Below are 14,087 nucleotides of genomic sequence, written 5' to 3'. Positions count from 1 at the left end.
ATTAGATATGATTATATATATATATATATATGCTTTTTATAAAATCGTTTTTGTTAAGTATTAAATTGAAAGATTGCAATCTTTTAAATTGGCTAAATATTAGATAATTTAATATAATACCTATGATTTATAAGGAAACTCATATTCATTATGTTTTTGTAAATTCATTTATTAAAATTAATTATATTTATAAGTGAAAAAGAAATGACATTAGATGTAAATATAATGAAAATTGAAGCGCAAAATCCATTTTTTTTTTTAAAATAGAATCCTACTTTAATAGTATAGATATATTAATCCACAAGCATTTTTAATAATAAACTTTGCTTTGGTAAATTAATAACAATTTTGCCATTATAGCTTATGTGGCATGCTCACATTCCTTCTGAGCTATCTTAGTTAACAACCTTTAGATTACTAGAAAATTTACAATTTCTGCCATTGGTACATATTAACATTTTATCTTACTACATTATATCTTATAAGGTATACAAATCGGATCGTTAGCAATAATCTTTTAAAAAAATAATTAGTTTACAAAAGAATTTTGATTCCTCCTTATCAATTATGTATATGATACGTCTGCTCAAGATGTTTTAGCAAGGAAGAAGTCGTTAAGTACATTTTCTAAATGATCTGAGCCGGAGGCTTGATCCGTGTGGTCTGAGCTGCGAGCTAAGAACCGTGGGCCTTCTATGCATCACGAGTCGCAACAATCTTCATCGTTTCATCTCTATAATCTGCGCTTTGCAAGCACAGGTCAAGATCTAGTCCTATATTAGTTTAGGAAATTATGTTAGATCATTAACTATATAAACTAAGCATATTGTAACTTATTTCTCATGAGAGTTTAATAATATTTCTTCCAATTCATAACTCTCAATAACTTGTCGATGTTTCAGGTAAAGTGCTTTTTTTTTCTCCAGGTAATGTGTTATTTCAACATTAAAAATAAGAAGAGGCATATATACATTTAGTGAATAAGAGTATAGGAAAGAAGTGGGAAAGCATGAAAAGAAAGTTCAAAAGGCTATGCTTTTCTTGTCTTGTGCTTGTCTGACTTCGTCTAAAACCCACTTTATACGTTCATATTTTTGTGGTATAACAAGTTACATTAAGAAGAAAAAAAGAGTTTACTTTGACTTTGATTGACTTGCCGTCGTCGCTACTCCGTTTCACGGCAATCTACAAAAACCACAAAGAGAGAAATAATATATTCGTTATATAAATGAGTGCTTCATGATGTAAACACAAACTGACAGAAGTCAGAACCATGTCTTCTTGCACCTCTTTCATCTTCCTTGTCCTTTTCTCCTTACTCGCTAGCTGCAGAACTTATGCTCAAAATCCTCATTACACATTCCATTCTTGTCCAAATACAACAAGTTATACAAGGAACAGCACTTACTTCACCAATCTCGAAACCCTTTTGTCCTCTCTCTCTTCCCCTGACGCCTCCTACTCCACAGGATTCCAGAACGCCACGGTGGGACGCGATCCCGACAGGGTCACAGGACTTTTCCTCTGCCGGGGAGATGTCTCGCCTGAAGTTTGCCGTAGCTGCGTCGCCTTCTCAGTCAACGAAACCTTAGCTCGGTGTCCGAATGAGAAAGAGGTCGTGCTTTACTACGACGAGTGCATGCTCAGATACTCTCACAAAAATATTCTATCGACCCTTGTATACGAAGGAGGGTTTTTCATGTTCAACGGCAATATTTCATCTAATCAAGAAGACCGGTTCGAAGATTTGGTGTCGACCACGATGAACCAAGCTGCCGACAAAGCAGCTAACAGTTCTAGGAAGTTCTATACGATAAAAGCCAATTGGACCGCACTCCAGAGTTTATACGGCCTGGTTCAGTGCACACCTGATCTGACAAGATATGACTGTTTGCGTTGCTTGCATCAATCCATCGATGGAATTCCTCTTAACAAAATTGGGGGTAGACTTTTCTGGCCTAGTTGTAATGCAAGGTACGAGCTTTACTTGTTCTTCAACGAAAACGACACTAGAACACCTCCAGAACAACAGGCACCGCCACCACCTCCGCCATCACTGCTACCACCTCCTCCCGCCTCTACTTCCCCGGTTTCATCTCTTACACGAACTGGTGAACTCTTTTATCTTCATCTGTTTATTACTATGGTTTCTCAAAATATTCAATACTATCCGTTCTCAAGAAAATGTTTTTTTTTTAATACGCAGGTAAACATCATGAGAATTCAAAAGTGTTAATAGTAGCCATCGTTGTGGGTATTGTAGTGGCTGTTCTAATTTTCATAGCTGGTTATTGTTTCCTTGCAAAGAGGAGAAGAAATACTTCAGATAATGCACCAGCCTTTTATGGTAAAGATTCCAATGATAACAACCTTAACTAGGTTTAGATTATGTCACTGATCAGTTTTTTTGTTGTCTCATCTGATTGCTACGACTTATTGTGCAACAGGGGATGATATTACAACCATTGAGTCACTGCAACTTGATTATGGAATTATTCAAGCTGCAACAAATAACTATTCTGAAAATAATAAAATTGGTGAAGGTGGATTTGGTGAGGTTTACAAGGTACTATTTTCCTTAATTTTGCATGACGTTCTGTACTTTTTCTTGAAAAATTATGTCAACACATTTGAATAACGAGATGGTGCTAATGAAAACGGACAGGGAACATTCGCGAATGGGGTTGAAGTTGCGGTGAAGCGACTGTCGAAATCATCAAGACAAGGTGACACAGAGTTCAAGAACGAGGTTGCTGTTGTTGCAAAGCTCCAGCATAGAAATTTGGTTAGGCTTCTAGGATTTTCTCTAGAACAAAAAGAGAGGATACTGGTCTACGAGTATGTGCCCAACAAAAGCCTTGATTACTTCCTCTTTGGTCAGTTACATTTGTTGTTTTGTTTCAGTACTTATTCTTTTGCCATATTCTTGAAACTTGGGATTACAAATTATTAGAATTTACTATAATACCATGGATGTGCACACACAGACCCTGCAAAGCATGGTCAGCTGAACTGGACTCGACGATATAAGATCATTGAAGGGATTGCCCGGGGAATTCTCTATCTCCATCAAGATTCAAGGCTCACAATTATACACCGTGACCTCAAAGCAAGTAACATTCTCCTGGATCGGGATATGAATCCGAAAGTTGCTGATTTTGGAATGGCTAGGATCTTTGGAATGGATCAAACCCAGGATAACACAAGCAAGATAGTTGGCACCTAGTAAGTCTTTCACTTAACTTCTCTTAATTGAAATTTGTTAAACATGATTTTGCCAATTTACCATAGTTTTGTTGTTGATTCCAGCGGTTACATGGCTCCTGAATATGCGATTCATGGCCAGTTCTCAATGAAATCAGATGTTTATAGCTTTGGAGTGTTAGTTCTTGAGATTATTAGCGGTATGAAGAACAACAGCTTCAACGAGATAGACGGCGCACATGACCTAGTTACATATGTAAGTTTTTTAGGCAATCGTGTTTTTTGTATTTAGCTCTCTTTCAATAATAAGCGATGTTTGCAAGAATTGAGTGATTGATTAATATTCTAGGCGTGGAGGCTTTGGAGTAACGGTAGAGCGTTACACCTCGCAGACCCTATTATTATTGATAACTGCCCGAACAGTGAAGTGGTTCGGTGCATCCATATTGGTCTTTTATGTGTTCAAGAAGATCCTGTAGAGCGTCCGACCTTTTCAACCATTTTTGTAATGCTCACTAGTCAGACTGTGACTTTGCCAGTGCCTCGGCAACCAGGTTTTTTCGTTCAGAGCAGACCTGGGAGAGACCCGCTTGATCCAGAGCAGTCTACTACAACCAAGTCTGATCCAACATCTGTTGACGATGCGTCCCTCACTGATATATATTCTCGTTGAATATGGTGTTTTTACCTTAAAGTTTGAACCTACCGGTATTATTGTAAACAAGCTAGTTGACAACTATTGTGGCTGTCGAATGTTGTTTAGTTTTAATTTGTCTTTTCTGTTCATTATAGAAACTGAAATCAAATAACACCATTTGTAAGCCAGTTTGGTTGTGGTGTTGTCTGATGCAAGTTCCATCGTTCGTTTAGTTTTCAATATGAATTATCTGTATGGGGCCTTATTAAACAAAGAAAAATATATTTGACTTTTGGCATTGACTTTTGACTTTTGAGATTCATTTCCGTGACCGTATTTGCAGGTTTAAGGACAGCAATTATGTGTTTGACGAATTCAACAATATTTTAGGAGAGAAACGTTGATTGCTGTTTAAATTGGTAAGAAACGGACCCCACAAATACCCCACGGTTGCCTTGTCCGCTACTCCAACACTTCTTTTTCGGGATGTTGTTGATCACTGTATTAGGCTAATTAGAGGCTTAATTTGGCAAAACTAATCAGACAAGAAGAAATGTGTAAATAATATACAACCATACACGCTCGTTGTTACAATAACAATACAAACAGTTAGTAATCAGCTTATTTTTAACACCGGTTGACTTAGAAATCATGCAAGAATGTAAACCTTGGTTTTCATCGAGTATATACATCTGTGATCGAGGCATCATCAACAGACCGTAGAAGAGACTTGGTCGTTGTAAATTTGTCTGAATCAAGAGGGTCTTTTCCGAGTATACTCTGAAAGAAAAGACCTGGTTGCCTAGGGATGGGTAATGTCATGGTAATACTAGTGAGCATCAGAACAATGGTTGACAAGGGTGGACGCTCAACAGGATCTTCTTGAACACACAAAAGACCTATATGGATACATCGAAAAACTTCATTCCTTTGGAAATTATCTACAATAGATGGATCCACGAGGTCTAGCGGTGTCCCATTACTCCAAAGCCTCCAAGCCTGGAATATTATTTTAACCAATCAGCACTTGAAACTATGGTTAGGTAAGTATATATGGAACTTGATTGGCTCAACACTTACATATGAAACCAAGTCATGTGCGCCATCTGTTTGGTAGAAGCTGCTATTCTTCTTGCCGCTTATAATCTCAAGAACCAACACTCCGAAGCTATAGACATCTGATTTCATTGAGTACTGACCATGCATTGCATACTCAGGAGACATATAACCGCTTAAACACACAACAAGACTTTAGTATGTTTCCAAAAGAAGTTCTTTAAATGGAAGGAATGTAAAAGACAAAACTTACTAGGTCCCCACTATCCTGCTTGTATTCTCCTCTGTTTGGTTCATTCCAAATATCCTAGCCATTCCAAAATCAGCAATTTTAGGATTCATATCTGCATCCAGAAGAACGTTACTTGCTTTAAGGTCACGGTGTATAATTGTGAGCCTTGAATCTTGATGAAGATACAGAATCCCTCGAGCAATTCCACTAATAATCTTGTATCGCCTAGACCAATCCAGCTGACATTGCTTTACAGGGTCTGCATACATCCATAGATTAGCATTAGCTTCAAATATTTCCAAGAATTGGTCATTGAGAAGGGCAACTAACCAAAGATGAAGTAATCAAGGCTTTCGTTGGGCACGTACTCGTAGACTAGTACCCTCTCCTCTCCTTCTAGACAAAATCCGAGAAGTCTAACTAGATTTCTATGTAGTAGCTTTGCAACAAGAATAACCTCGTTCTTAAACTCTGCATCACCTTGTCCTGATGACTTTGACAGTCTCTTGACCGCAACTTCAGTGCCATCCGACAATGTACCCTACCGTTTTTCACCACCATTATGTTGGCCCAAAATGGTAATGAAAAGAAAAAACATATCTGAAGGCAGTTAAGGAACTATAATTACCTTGTAGACCTCTCCAAATCCACCTTGACCAATCTTATTACTTTCTGCAAAATCATTAGTAGCAGTTTGGATCGTTCTGTAATCAAGCTGCAGTGATTCTGCCGTTGTTATATCATCCCCTGGTGCATAAAAAAAATCTTAGAAGCAGCAAAGAGAATCTGAACACTGACATAAATCAAAATCCAAACCCAACTAAAGATTATTCATCATTTGACATCTTTACCATCAAATGCAGATGCTGTGCCAAAAGTCTTCTTTGCCCTCTTGGCAAGGAAGCAATAACAAGCTATGAAAAGCAGAGCAACCACTATAATAGGTACAACAATGGCTACCACTAGTACACTTGAACTCCCACCTTTCCCTGTTATTCAAACATCATTAGCTTTGATATCGATCAGATAGTGGGAGCAGTTAAAGACAGAGTTCGAACCAGGTGGCGGAGGAGCTGAAACCGGCGGTTGTGGTGTTGTAATGGCCGATTCGTTGTAAAATGGGTAAAGCTCGTACCTAGAACTACAGCTAGGAGCCAGAGATTGTCCTCCAATTTTATCGGTGGGTAACTGATTGATGCCCTGTTGCAGACAACTCAAACAGTCTTGTCTTGTAAGATCAGGAGTGCACTGAACCAACCCGTATAAACTCTGTGGTGCAGTCCAGTTAGCTTTTCTCGCATCAAACTTTCTAGGACTGTCCGCAGCTTCACTGGCGGCTTGGTTCATCGTCGACAAGACCAAGTCTCTGAACTGGGCTTGTTGGTTAGATGTAATATTTTGGCCGTTACTAGCGACTAATGCTCCATTAGTGCTCAACGTCGAGAGAATATTTCGGTTAGAGTATCTGTTGTGAAAAAACTTGAATTAATCTCGAATAAAACAAAAAAACTTACAATATTAAAGCATTTACCCGTTTTAGGGTTATATATTTTGATTAATGTGAATGAATCAACAATTAATACCTTACTATACACTCATCGTAATAGAGCACGACCTCTCTCTCGTTCGGACATCTATTTGAGGTGTCGTTGACGACAAAACGGACGCATCTGCGACAAACTTCAGGCGAGACGTCTCCTCGGCAGAGGAAAAGTCCGGTGACGCTGTCGGTGCCTTGTCCGGAGGTGGCGGTTTGGAATCCGGTGGAGTAAGAGGAGTTGTTGGAAGAGAGAGAGGACAATAGGGTTCTGAGATTGGTGGAGTAAGTGCTGTTTCTGGTGTAAGTTGTCGTGTTTGGACAGTTGTGGTATACGTAATTGGGATCCTGAGCATAAGCTCTGAAGCTAGTCAGAAAGGAGAAAAAGAAGAGAAAGATCAAAGAGGCCCTAGAAGACATAACTAGGTTCTCGTCAAGCTTTGTGTATTGATTCTATCTTTCTCTCTCTCGATTACAATGAAACAGAGGATGGTTTTGTGATTAGTAACAGATGAAAAAGTCAAGGTTCTTGTATTCATAATTCTTGTCAAACTTGTGTTCATCTACTGTATAAAAGAATATTATGCGAGAATAATTGTTGATTATTCTTGTAAGAAACGTTCTTAGGCAGAAAAGCTTTGCCGCTGATCCGGAAAGTTCTTAGACATCATATGGTCAACATACTACTTTTTCATTGACGTCGTTTCGTAGGTATCTTGCTTGTTGGAAATTCAACCTTGACTAATGTTCCACTTTAAAAACATTTGAAAAAAAAAATTTGTTATAATAATATATAATTTTATATTGCATTTTTTGGCAAAAGATGATAATATAGAACTCGATGCTTTGCATTGCAGTTTCAACAAACAATGTTAGTGATGATCTAATGGTTAATTAGTGCAAGAAAGTGGTTTCCTTATATCGTAAGCTCATTTTACTTTGAGATGATAGTATATCAACCATCTATTTTTTTGACCCACGGTACGGAGATGTACATACCTCAATCCTAGCTTTGAGGTTATACGAAAATTACGATTTCAACAATTCAACATGAATCACAATTCAAATATTTATGAGAATTCATATCTAATATATAAGCTTATACATTCACAGAAAAGGTAAGACTTCATGCATACGCAACATACAGTTTAATAACCGGGCCTCGTGGTCTGGTGGTAAAGGAACCTCGGCTGAGGTGCCCGCCATCACGAGTTCGAGCCCCGGCTACAGCGGATTTAACATGGTTTCCGTTTGGCCTCCAGGACCTTCCTCGCCAGTTCCGGTTGGACGCGGTGGGATAGTCGGACTAAGTGAGAGGTCCGGATACTAGGATTATCAAAAAAAAAAAAAAAAAAAAAAAAAAAAAAACATACAGTTTAATTTTTTTACAAATTACAGACTTCAACATATGACACACATAAGCAAGAAAGTTTAATACCACATCAGAAGAGACTTAAGAAGGCAAGGAGTCTGGGAAAAACATTCTGAGGGGGGGGGGGGGGGAGATAAAGAGAATACACCTAGAGAAACCGCTCTGATCGAGGATCAGTTGGTCTCTCTAGAAACCAAGAGTTTGGCGGTGGGGCAAAACAAAGGGAATGGGAGCAATACTGAGAAAGAGGAACGTCAAGGAACTGGTGTTGGGGGAGGGAGTTGTCTACGGCCTTCTCTTCCGAGGAGCTCCAACACAAACCACAAGATCTTTTCTGAGCACACCAACAAGGACACTGACCCTGGAACTCAGGGAAAACGGTATCGCAAATCATCTCAATGACTGGGTTTTTCTGGAACGTGAGAGGATTTAACAAGGAAGCTAAGCACAAAGTCGTCCGTCAATGGATACAGAATAAGGGATTGCAGTTTGGTGGTCTGTTGGAAACTCGAGTCAAGGAGAGAAAATCAGCTCAAATTGTCTCAACAAATTTTCCAGGCTGGTCATTTGTAAATAATTACGAATTTAGTAGAAAAGGGAGGATATGGGTTCTTTGGAGTTCGCAAGTCAGAGTGACTCCGGTCTTCAAATCTGATCAGATAATTACGGTTTCAGTTCTTGTGGAAGGAGAAGACGAGGAGATTCTCTGCTCCTTTGTCTATGCGGAAAACACTGCAGAGAAGATAAAAGAGTTGTGGGATGATATCAAGTCTCATCAGAATTCACCAATGTTCAAAAACAAGGAATGGGTAATAATGGGAGACTTCAACGAGATACTAGATGGGGATGAGCACTCCAGCTACCAAGATTCGGGTCTGACTACTCCAGGGATGCGGGATTTTGAAAGTGTTATTCAACACTGCAAACTACTCGACATGGGTTATCAGGGTCCGAAGTTTACTTGGTGCAACAGGAGGGGCGAAGGAACGGTTTGCAAAAAACTGGATAGAATTCTGGTAAATGAGACCTGGCTCAACCAACGAACCCAAGCTTATGGCATTTTTGAGGCGGGAGGATGCTCAGATCACCTTCGGGAAAGATTTCACCTCCGGGCTGAGGCAGTGGGTAAGCGCAGACCTTTTAAGTTCTCAAATGTCATTGCAGAAACTCCGGAGTTCTTGGACACAGTCTCGGACTATTGGAAAGATACAACACCTCTGTTCCAGTCCACAACTGATCTCTTCAGATTCTCTAAGTATCTCAAAGGCCTTAAACCTTTGATCCGAAGATTGAGCAAAGACAAGCTTGGAGCTCTTACGAAGCGGGTGAAAGAAGCTTACCAGGACCTATGCGAGAAACAAGAGAAGGTGATGTTAGACCCTACCCAAGGAAACATCTTAACAGAGAAAACGGCAGCTAAGAGATGGCAGAGGGTCTCAAATATTGAGGAGAAGGTCCTCAAGCAACGCTCTAAACTCCACTGGCTGCAAGTAGGAGACAGAAACAACAAAGCTTTCTACAATGCTGCAAAGGTCAGAGAAACCAGAAATGCTATCAGAGAAATCAAGTGTTCCTCAGGGAACATTGTCACTTCCCAAGAGGAGATCAAAAACGAGGCTGAGAGATTCTTCAACGAGTTCTTGTCTTTGGAACCTCCGGGTATGGAGGAGAAGTCAGTTGCTGATCTCCAAGATCTCATACCCTTCCGCTGCAATGATGAGCAAAGGGCAATGCTGATAAAGCCAGTAACAGAGAGCGAGATCAGGGAGGTGGTATTTCGAATGCCGAGCGACAAATCACCTGGACCTGATGGCTTCACCACGGAGTTCTTCAAGGCATCTTGGCCCATCATTGCTAAGGATTTTACAGTTGCGGTTCAATCCTTTTTCAGCAAAGGTTTCCTCCCCAAAGGTCTCAATGCAACAATCTTGGCACTCATCCCAAAGATGGACAATGCACAGGAGATGCGAGACTACAGACCAATCTCCTGCTGCAATGTCCTATACAAGGTCATTTCCAAGATTATAGCAAACAGACTGAAGAGCACACTCCCCCAATGCATCTCCTATAACCAGTCAGCCTTTGTTAAAGACAGGCTACTAGTGGAGAACTTGCTTCTTGCGATGGAGATAGTCAAAGACTATCACAAAGAGGACATCTCATCTCGATGCGCTATGAAGACCGACCTTGCAAAAGCCTTTGACTCGGTACACTGGCCATTCCTGCTGAACACCTTAAGGGCACTAAACATGCCTGAGGAATTTGTTCACTGGATTGAGCTCTGTGTGTGCACGGCTTCTTTCTCGGTGCAAGTCAATGGCGAGCTAGCGGGATTCTTCCAAAACAAGAGAGGTCTGAGGCAAGGCTGTGCACTCTCTCCATACCTATTTGTCATCTGCATCAACGTTCTCTCACTGATGCTAGATAAGGCGGTGGAGAACAAGTGATATCTTTCATATTTCCATTGTGTTATCCATTCACCCATGTGCATTTTGATCATATAGACTAGGATTTAGCCATGTTTAGGTTGCATTTTGCATGCATAAGTCTTTATTAGGTATTGGAGTACCACATGGAGTTCTTGGAGACATTTGGGTGCGTTTGGAGCTCAAAAGAGGTGATAAAGGTGATCATTGGACGAGCAGTGCATGGGAGCCACCCTACCGGAGCGACGCCATGAACTCGTTGTGCCCTACCTCTCAGAGCGACCTTACCAGAGCGGCAACACGAGGTCGCTCGCCATTTTCGCTTCGGAGCGACCTCCTAGAGCGACAGGGCGAAGTCGCTCCAGCTCCAGAGCGACCTCACCACAACGACACCCAGAGGTCGCTCGGGGTTGTGTCGATTTGAGAGCGACTTACAAGCCGGGAGCGACGTCCCACAGCGACTACCTGAGGTCGCTCCCAGCACCCAGAGCGACCTCCCGGAGCGACGTGCCGAGGTCGCTCCGCGTCGTCTATTTGCTTGAACTTATGATTTATCAAGGGCTTTTTGGTCATTTTGTTATGCATGTTTTACACTTTCTAAACCTATGTTTAAGTACCTTTTGTAAGCCATTGGAGGCTGATCATCTTTTGATCTTAAGAAAACCACCAAAAACCTCTTGGAAAGTTCATCTCTTTGATTCAATTGGTCATTTCTGTTATTGCAGTCCTGTTGTTTTCATATCGATTCTCTGTATTTCTCTACATGATTAATCTGAAATCCAATATGGGTTTAAGAGGAATCATGGAGATTAGTGAGTAATCACCTTTTGAATTCATGGGTTAGGGAGATTAAGGGTTATTAGGTTAGAGCTAGGATGTTTTAGGTGTAGATCATTCTTAGTCCTTGCTAGTAGAGTATTCATAATGCATCTTCTGAGTTGGCCTCTCAAAAGTTGATCTTTAGGCATTTTCCACCCAAAAGGTGTTTGATGAAATGCCTGAGACAACTCTTCTAAGCTTTTAGCATACTTTGCCAAAGACATTTGTTGTTAGAGGTGCTAAGATAGCCATTAGACTTGTTAGTAATGATTGCTTTCATATTATTCAACCAAAGACATTTGATGTTTGAAATGTGTTAGTAAATGAACATTCATCTAGACATAGAGCTTGTTTAGAACTGTGTCTAAGCTTAAGGTTGATAGTTTGATTGATCGTTTGTCATCCTTAGTTCGAAACTTGATCACCCAAGGTCTAATCCCTATGCCCATGGGTTCTCTTTTCCCTTAGTCAAGAAAGTTACTTCATTTATCGCTTTTATTATTCTGCAATTGCATTAGCATTAATCATTAGTTTAGAAATCTTTTAAATCACCGGTTGCACTTAGATTAAGTGAGTACTTGCATTCTCAGTGCTTTGAAATCCCTTAGAATTGGTTCGGCAATCTTTTATACTACATTATTTGTCTTAGAAGCCTTGAAAACTCCTAACATCAACAAGCACATTGGCTACCACCAAAGGTGCAAAAACATTCTCCTATCTCACCTGTGTTTTGCAGACGATCTGCTGGTGTTCACTGATGGCACCAAAAGATCTGTCGAAGGAGTGCTGAAAGTATTTGCTGAGCTTGCAGCCATCTCAGGCCTCAACATTAGCTTGGAGAAATCCACTCTCTATGTTGCAGGCATATCTGAAGCGGTCGAAGCAGACATTCTGTCTAGTTTTTCATTCTCCTCCGGTGATCTACCAGTTCGGTACCTCGGGCTTCCTCTTCTAACCAAACGCATGACGGTGAATGACTACATGCCTCTAGTTGAGAAAGTCAGGAAACGAATGAGTAACTGGAGAGGGAGGTTTCTGTCTCATGCGGGTCGACTTCAGCTTATAACATCAGTCATAACTAGTCTTGCGAACTTCTGGATGGCAGCCTTCAGATTACCTGGCAGCTGCTTGAAAGAAATAGAAAGGCTATGCTCTGCTTTCTTGTGGTCTGGACCGAGCTTAGAGACAACCAAAGCTAAGGTGAGATGGGAGAATGTCTGTCTACCCAAGAGTGAAGGCGGTTTGGGTCTCCGGCCACTGAAGGAAATCAACATGGTTCACTACCTCAAACTTATCTGGAGAGTATGTTCATTTGGCCCCTCCCTATGGGTACAATGGATACACTGCTACCTGATACGCAAGGGGTCCTTTTGGTCGATTAAGGGAAGCACAATCTCTGGCTCTTGGGTGTGGAGGAAACTACTCAAGCTCAAAGACATTGCAAAGCCTTTTCTAAAGAAAGAGATAAGGAGTGGGAAACAAACTTCTTTTTGGTTTGATCAGTGGTCGAAGTATGGTAACCTTAAAGAAAGAATAGGAGATTGGGGAGTTATTGATCTAGGGATTTCTGAGAACGCGACAGTGGCTAAGGCATTGGGAAGACACAGTAGAAGAAGACGCCATAGGCTGAGTATTCTGAATGAAGTGGAAGAGGAATTAAGAGTCCTTCGAAGCAGTGCTTGCCAGGAAGATGATATCACACTGTGGAGACAAGCCGACGACAAATTTGCAACCAATTTCTCCTCAAATAGAACCTGGGAACAGATCCGAGGCAACCACCATACCTGTACCTGGAGCAAAGGAGTTTGGTTTCCCCAATCAACTCCGAAATACTCCTTCTTTCTTTGGCTTGCATTGCGTGGTAGACTTCAAACTCTGGATCGAATGCAACAGTGGATAACGGGACTCAACACCACCTGCGTCCTCTGTAACGACTCTCAGGAATCATGCTCCCACCTCTTCTTCGAGTGTCGCTACTCAGAACAGGTGTGGAAGAAGCTAGTAGGAGGAATGATGCAGGAGGGATACACTGCAGATTGGACAGAGTTAGTTGAGATTATATCCAAACCTTGTCTTAACCAAACGATGACATTCCTCATCCGCTACACTCTCCAAGCAACTCTTCATGCGATATGGAGAGAAAGAAACTTATGTAGGCATGGTGAACAGCCACATGATGCAGTTCATTTGGTCCAGTTTATCGACAAGACAGTCAGGCTCAAGCTCCTTTCAGTCAAAGGAACAGGGCACTAACATTTTGAAGAGAGTTTGATGGTCTGGTTTGGGTCTAGATGAGACTGGTAGTTTGAATCAAATCTCCATTTTTTGATTATTTGTACAAAAAATAAAGAAGTAGCACTTGATGTACTACAGTTTGATTGAATAAAATTTTACATTCATTCAAAAAAAATGACATTCTTTTATAAAAGAGTTTTATAAAAGAGAGAATAATTAATACGTTTATAAAATATTTTTTTTTCAAAATACCAGAAGTATTTTTAAAAATAAATCTATGGAAATAAAAAAATATTTTCATATAAAAAAAAATTAGGCCCCTTTTCTTATTTTTAATATAAAAATACATGTATTTTTTTAAAAAAAAATCAAGCCCTTATCCATTAAAAAATTGGGGGACAATGGATTGGGTCTGGGCGGTCGCACTGCTCACTCCCTATCTAAGCGGACCCTGCTTATGTATTTTCCTTGTTTTCCATCTCTTCTTCCTCTTTCATTTTCTTCATTTTTTTCTTCGATTTTTTTCTTCTTTGTTTGTATTTTTCTTTGATTTTTTTTTTTCATTCAAC

At 40.3% G+C, this 14,087-nt stretch overlaps 2 protein-coding genes across 2 annotated transcripts; one reads left to right on the top strand and one right to left on the bottom strand.

Moving 5' to 3' along the window:
* Window positions 1-1,122: 1,122 nt before the first annotated feature.
* Window positions 1,123-4,132, top strand: LOC106398227 (cysteine-rich receptor-like protein kinase 15). The gene is made up of 7 exons (XM_013838817.3): window positions 1,123-2,111; window positions 2,207-2,347; window positions 2,448-2,566; window positions 2,666-2,876; window positions 2,988-3,225; window positions 3,310-3,460; window positions 3,554-4,132. Exons 1-7 carry the CDS (start codon window positions 1,274-1,276, stop codon window positions 3,875-3,877), a joined length of 2,022 nt encoding a protein of 673 aa, XP_013694271.1. The 5' UTR covers window positions 1,123-1,273; the 3' UTR covers window positions 3,878-4,132.
* Window positions 4,133-4,366: 234 nt separating this feature from the next.
* LOC106398281 (cysteine-rich receptor-like protein kinase 10) lies at window positions 4,367-7,386 on the bottom strand. Its single transcript, XM_013838867.3, has 8 exons — window positions 6,713-7,386; window positions 6,188-6,594; window positions 5,981-6,118; window positions 5,758-5,876; window positions 5,460-5,670; window positions 5,151-5,388; window positions 4,922-5,072; window positions 4,367-4,840 (listed from the first exon to the last, which is right to left on the bottom strand). The coding sequence occupies exons 1-8, from the start codon at window positions 7,084-7,086 to the stop codon at window positions 4,517-4,519; spliced, it is 1,962 nt and encodes a 653-aa protein (XP_013694321.1). The 5' UTR covers window positions 7,087-7,386; the 3' UTR covers window positions 4,367-4,516.
* Window positions 7,387-14,087: the final 6,701 nt, after the last annotated feature.

This window comes from Brassica napus, chromosome C7, assembly GCF_020379485.1.
Source record: "Brassica napus cultivar Da-Ae chromosome C7, Da-Ae, whole genome shotgun sequence".
NCBI classification, from domain to species: domain Eukaryota; kingdom Viridiplantae; phylum Streptophyta; class Magnoliopsida; order Brassicales; family Brassicaceae; genus Brassica; species Brassica napus.
The sequence above is the reverse complement of the archived record's forward strand: the minus strand, read 5'-3'. Positions and strand labels throughout refer to the sequence as shown.

Excerpts from the sequence above, each read along its gene's own strand:
- LOC106398227 (XM_013838817.3), top strand. The coding sequence starts at position 1,274 with ATGTCTTCTTGCACCTCTTTCATCTTCCTTGTCCTTTTCTCCTTACTC. Across the intron at positions 2,567-2,665 it reads GATTTGGTGAGGTTTACAAG|GGAACATTCGCGAATGGGGT; the intron begins GTACTATTTTCC and ends GAAAACGGACAG. Across the intron at positions 3,226-3,309 it reads AGCAAGATAGTTGGCACCTA|CGGTTACATGGCTCCTGAAT; the intron begins GTAAGTCTTTCA and ends TGTTGATTCCAG.
- LOC106398281 (XM_013838867.3), bottom strand. The coding sequence starts at position 7,086 with ATGTCTTCTAGGGCCTCTTTGATCTTTCTCTTCTTTTTCTCCTTTCTG. Across the intron at positions 6,119-6,187 it reads TTCAGCTCCTCCGCCACCTG|GGAAAGGTGGGAGTTCAAGT; the intron begins GTTCGAACTCTG and ends TTTGAATAACAG. Across the intron at positions 5,877-5,980 it reads CACAGCATCTGCATTTGATG|GGGATGATATAACAACGGCA; the intron begins GTAAAGATGTCA and ends TTTATGCACCAG.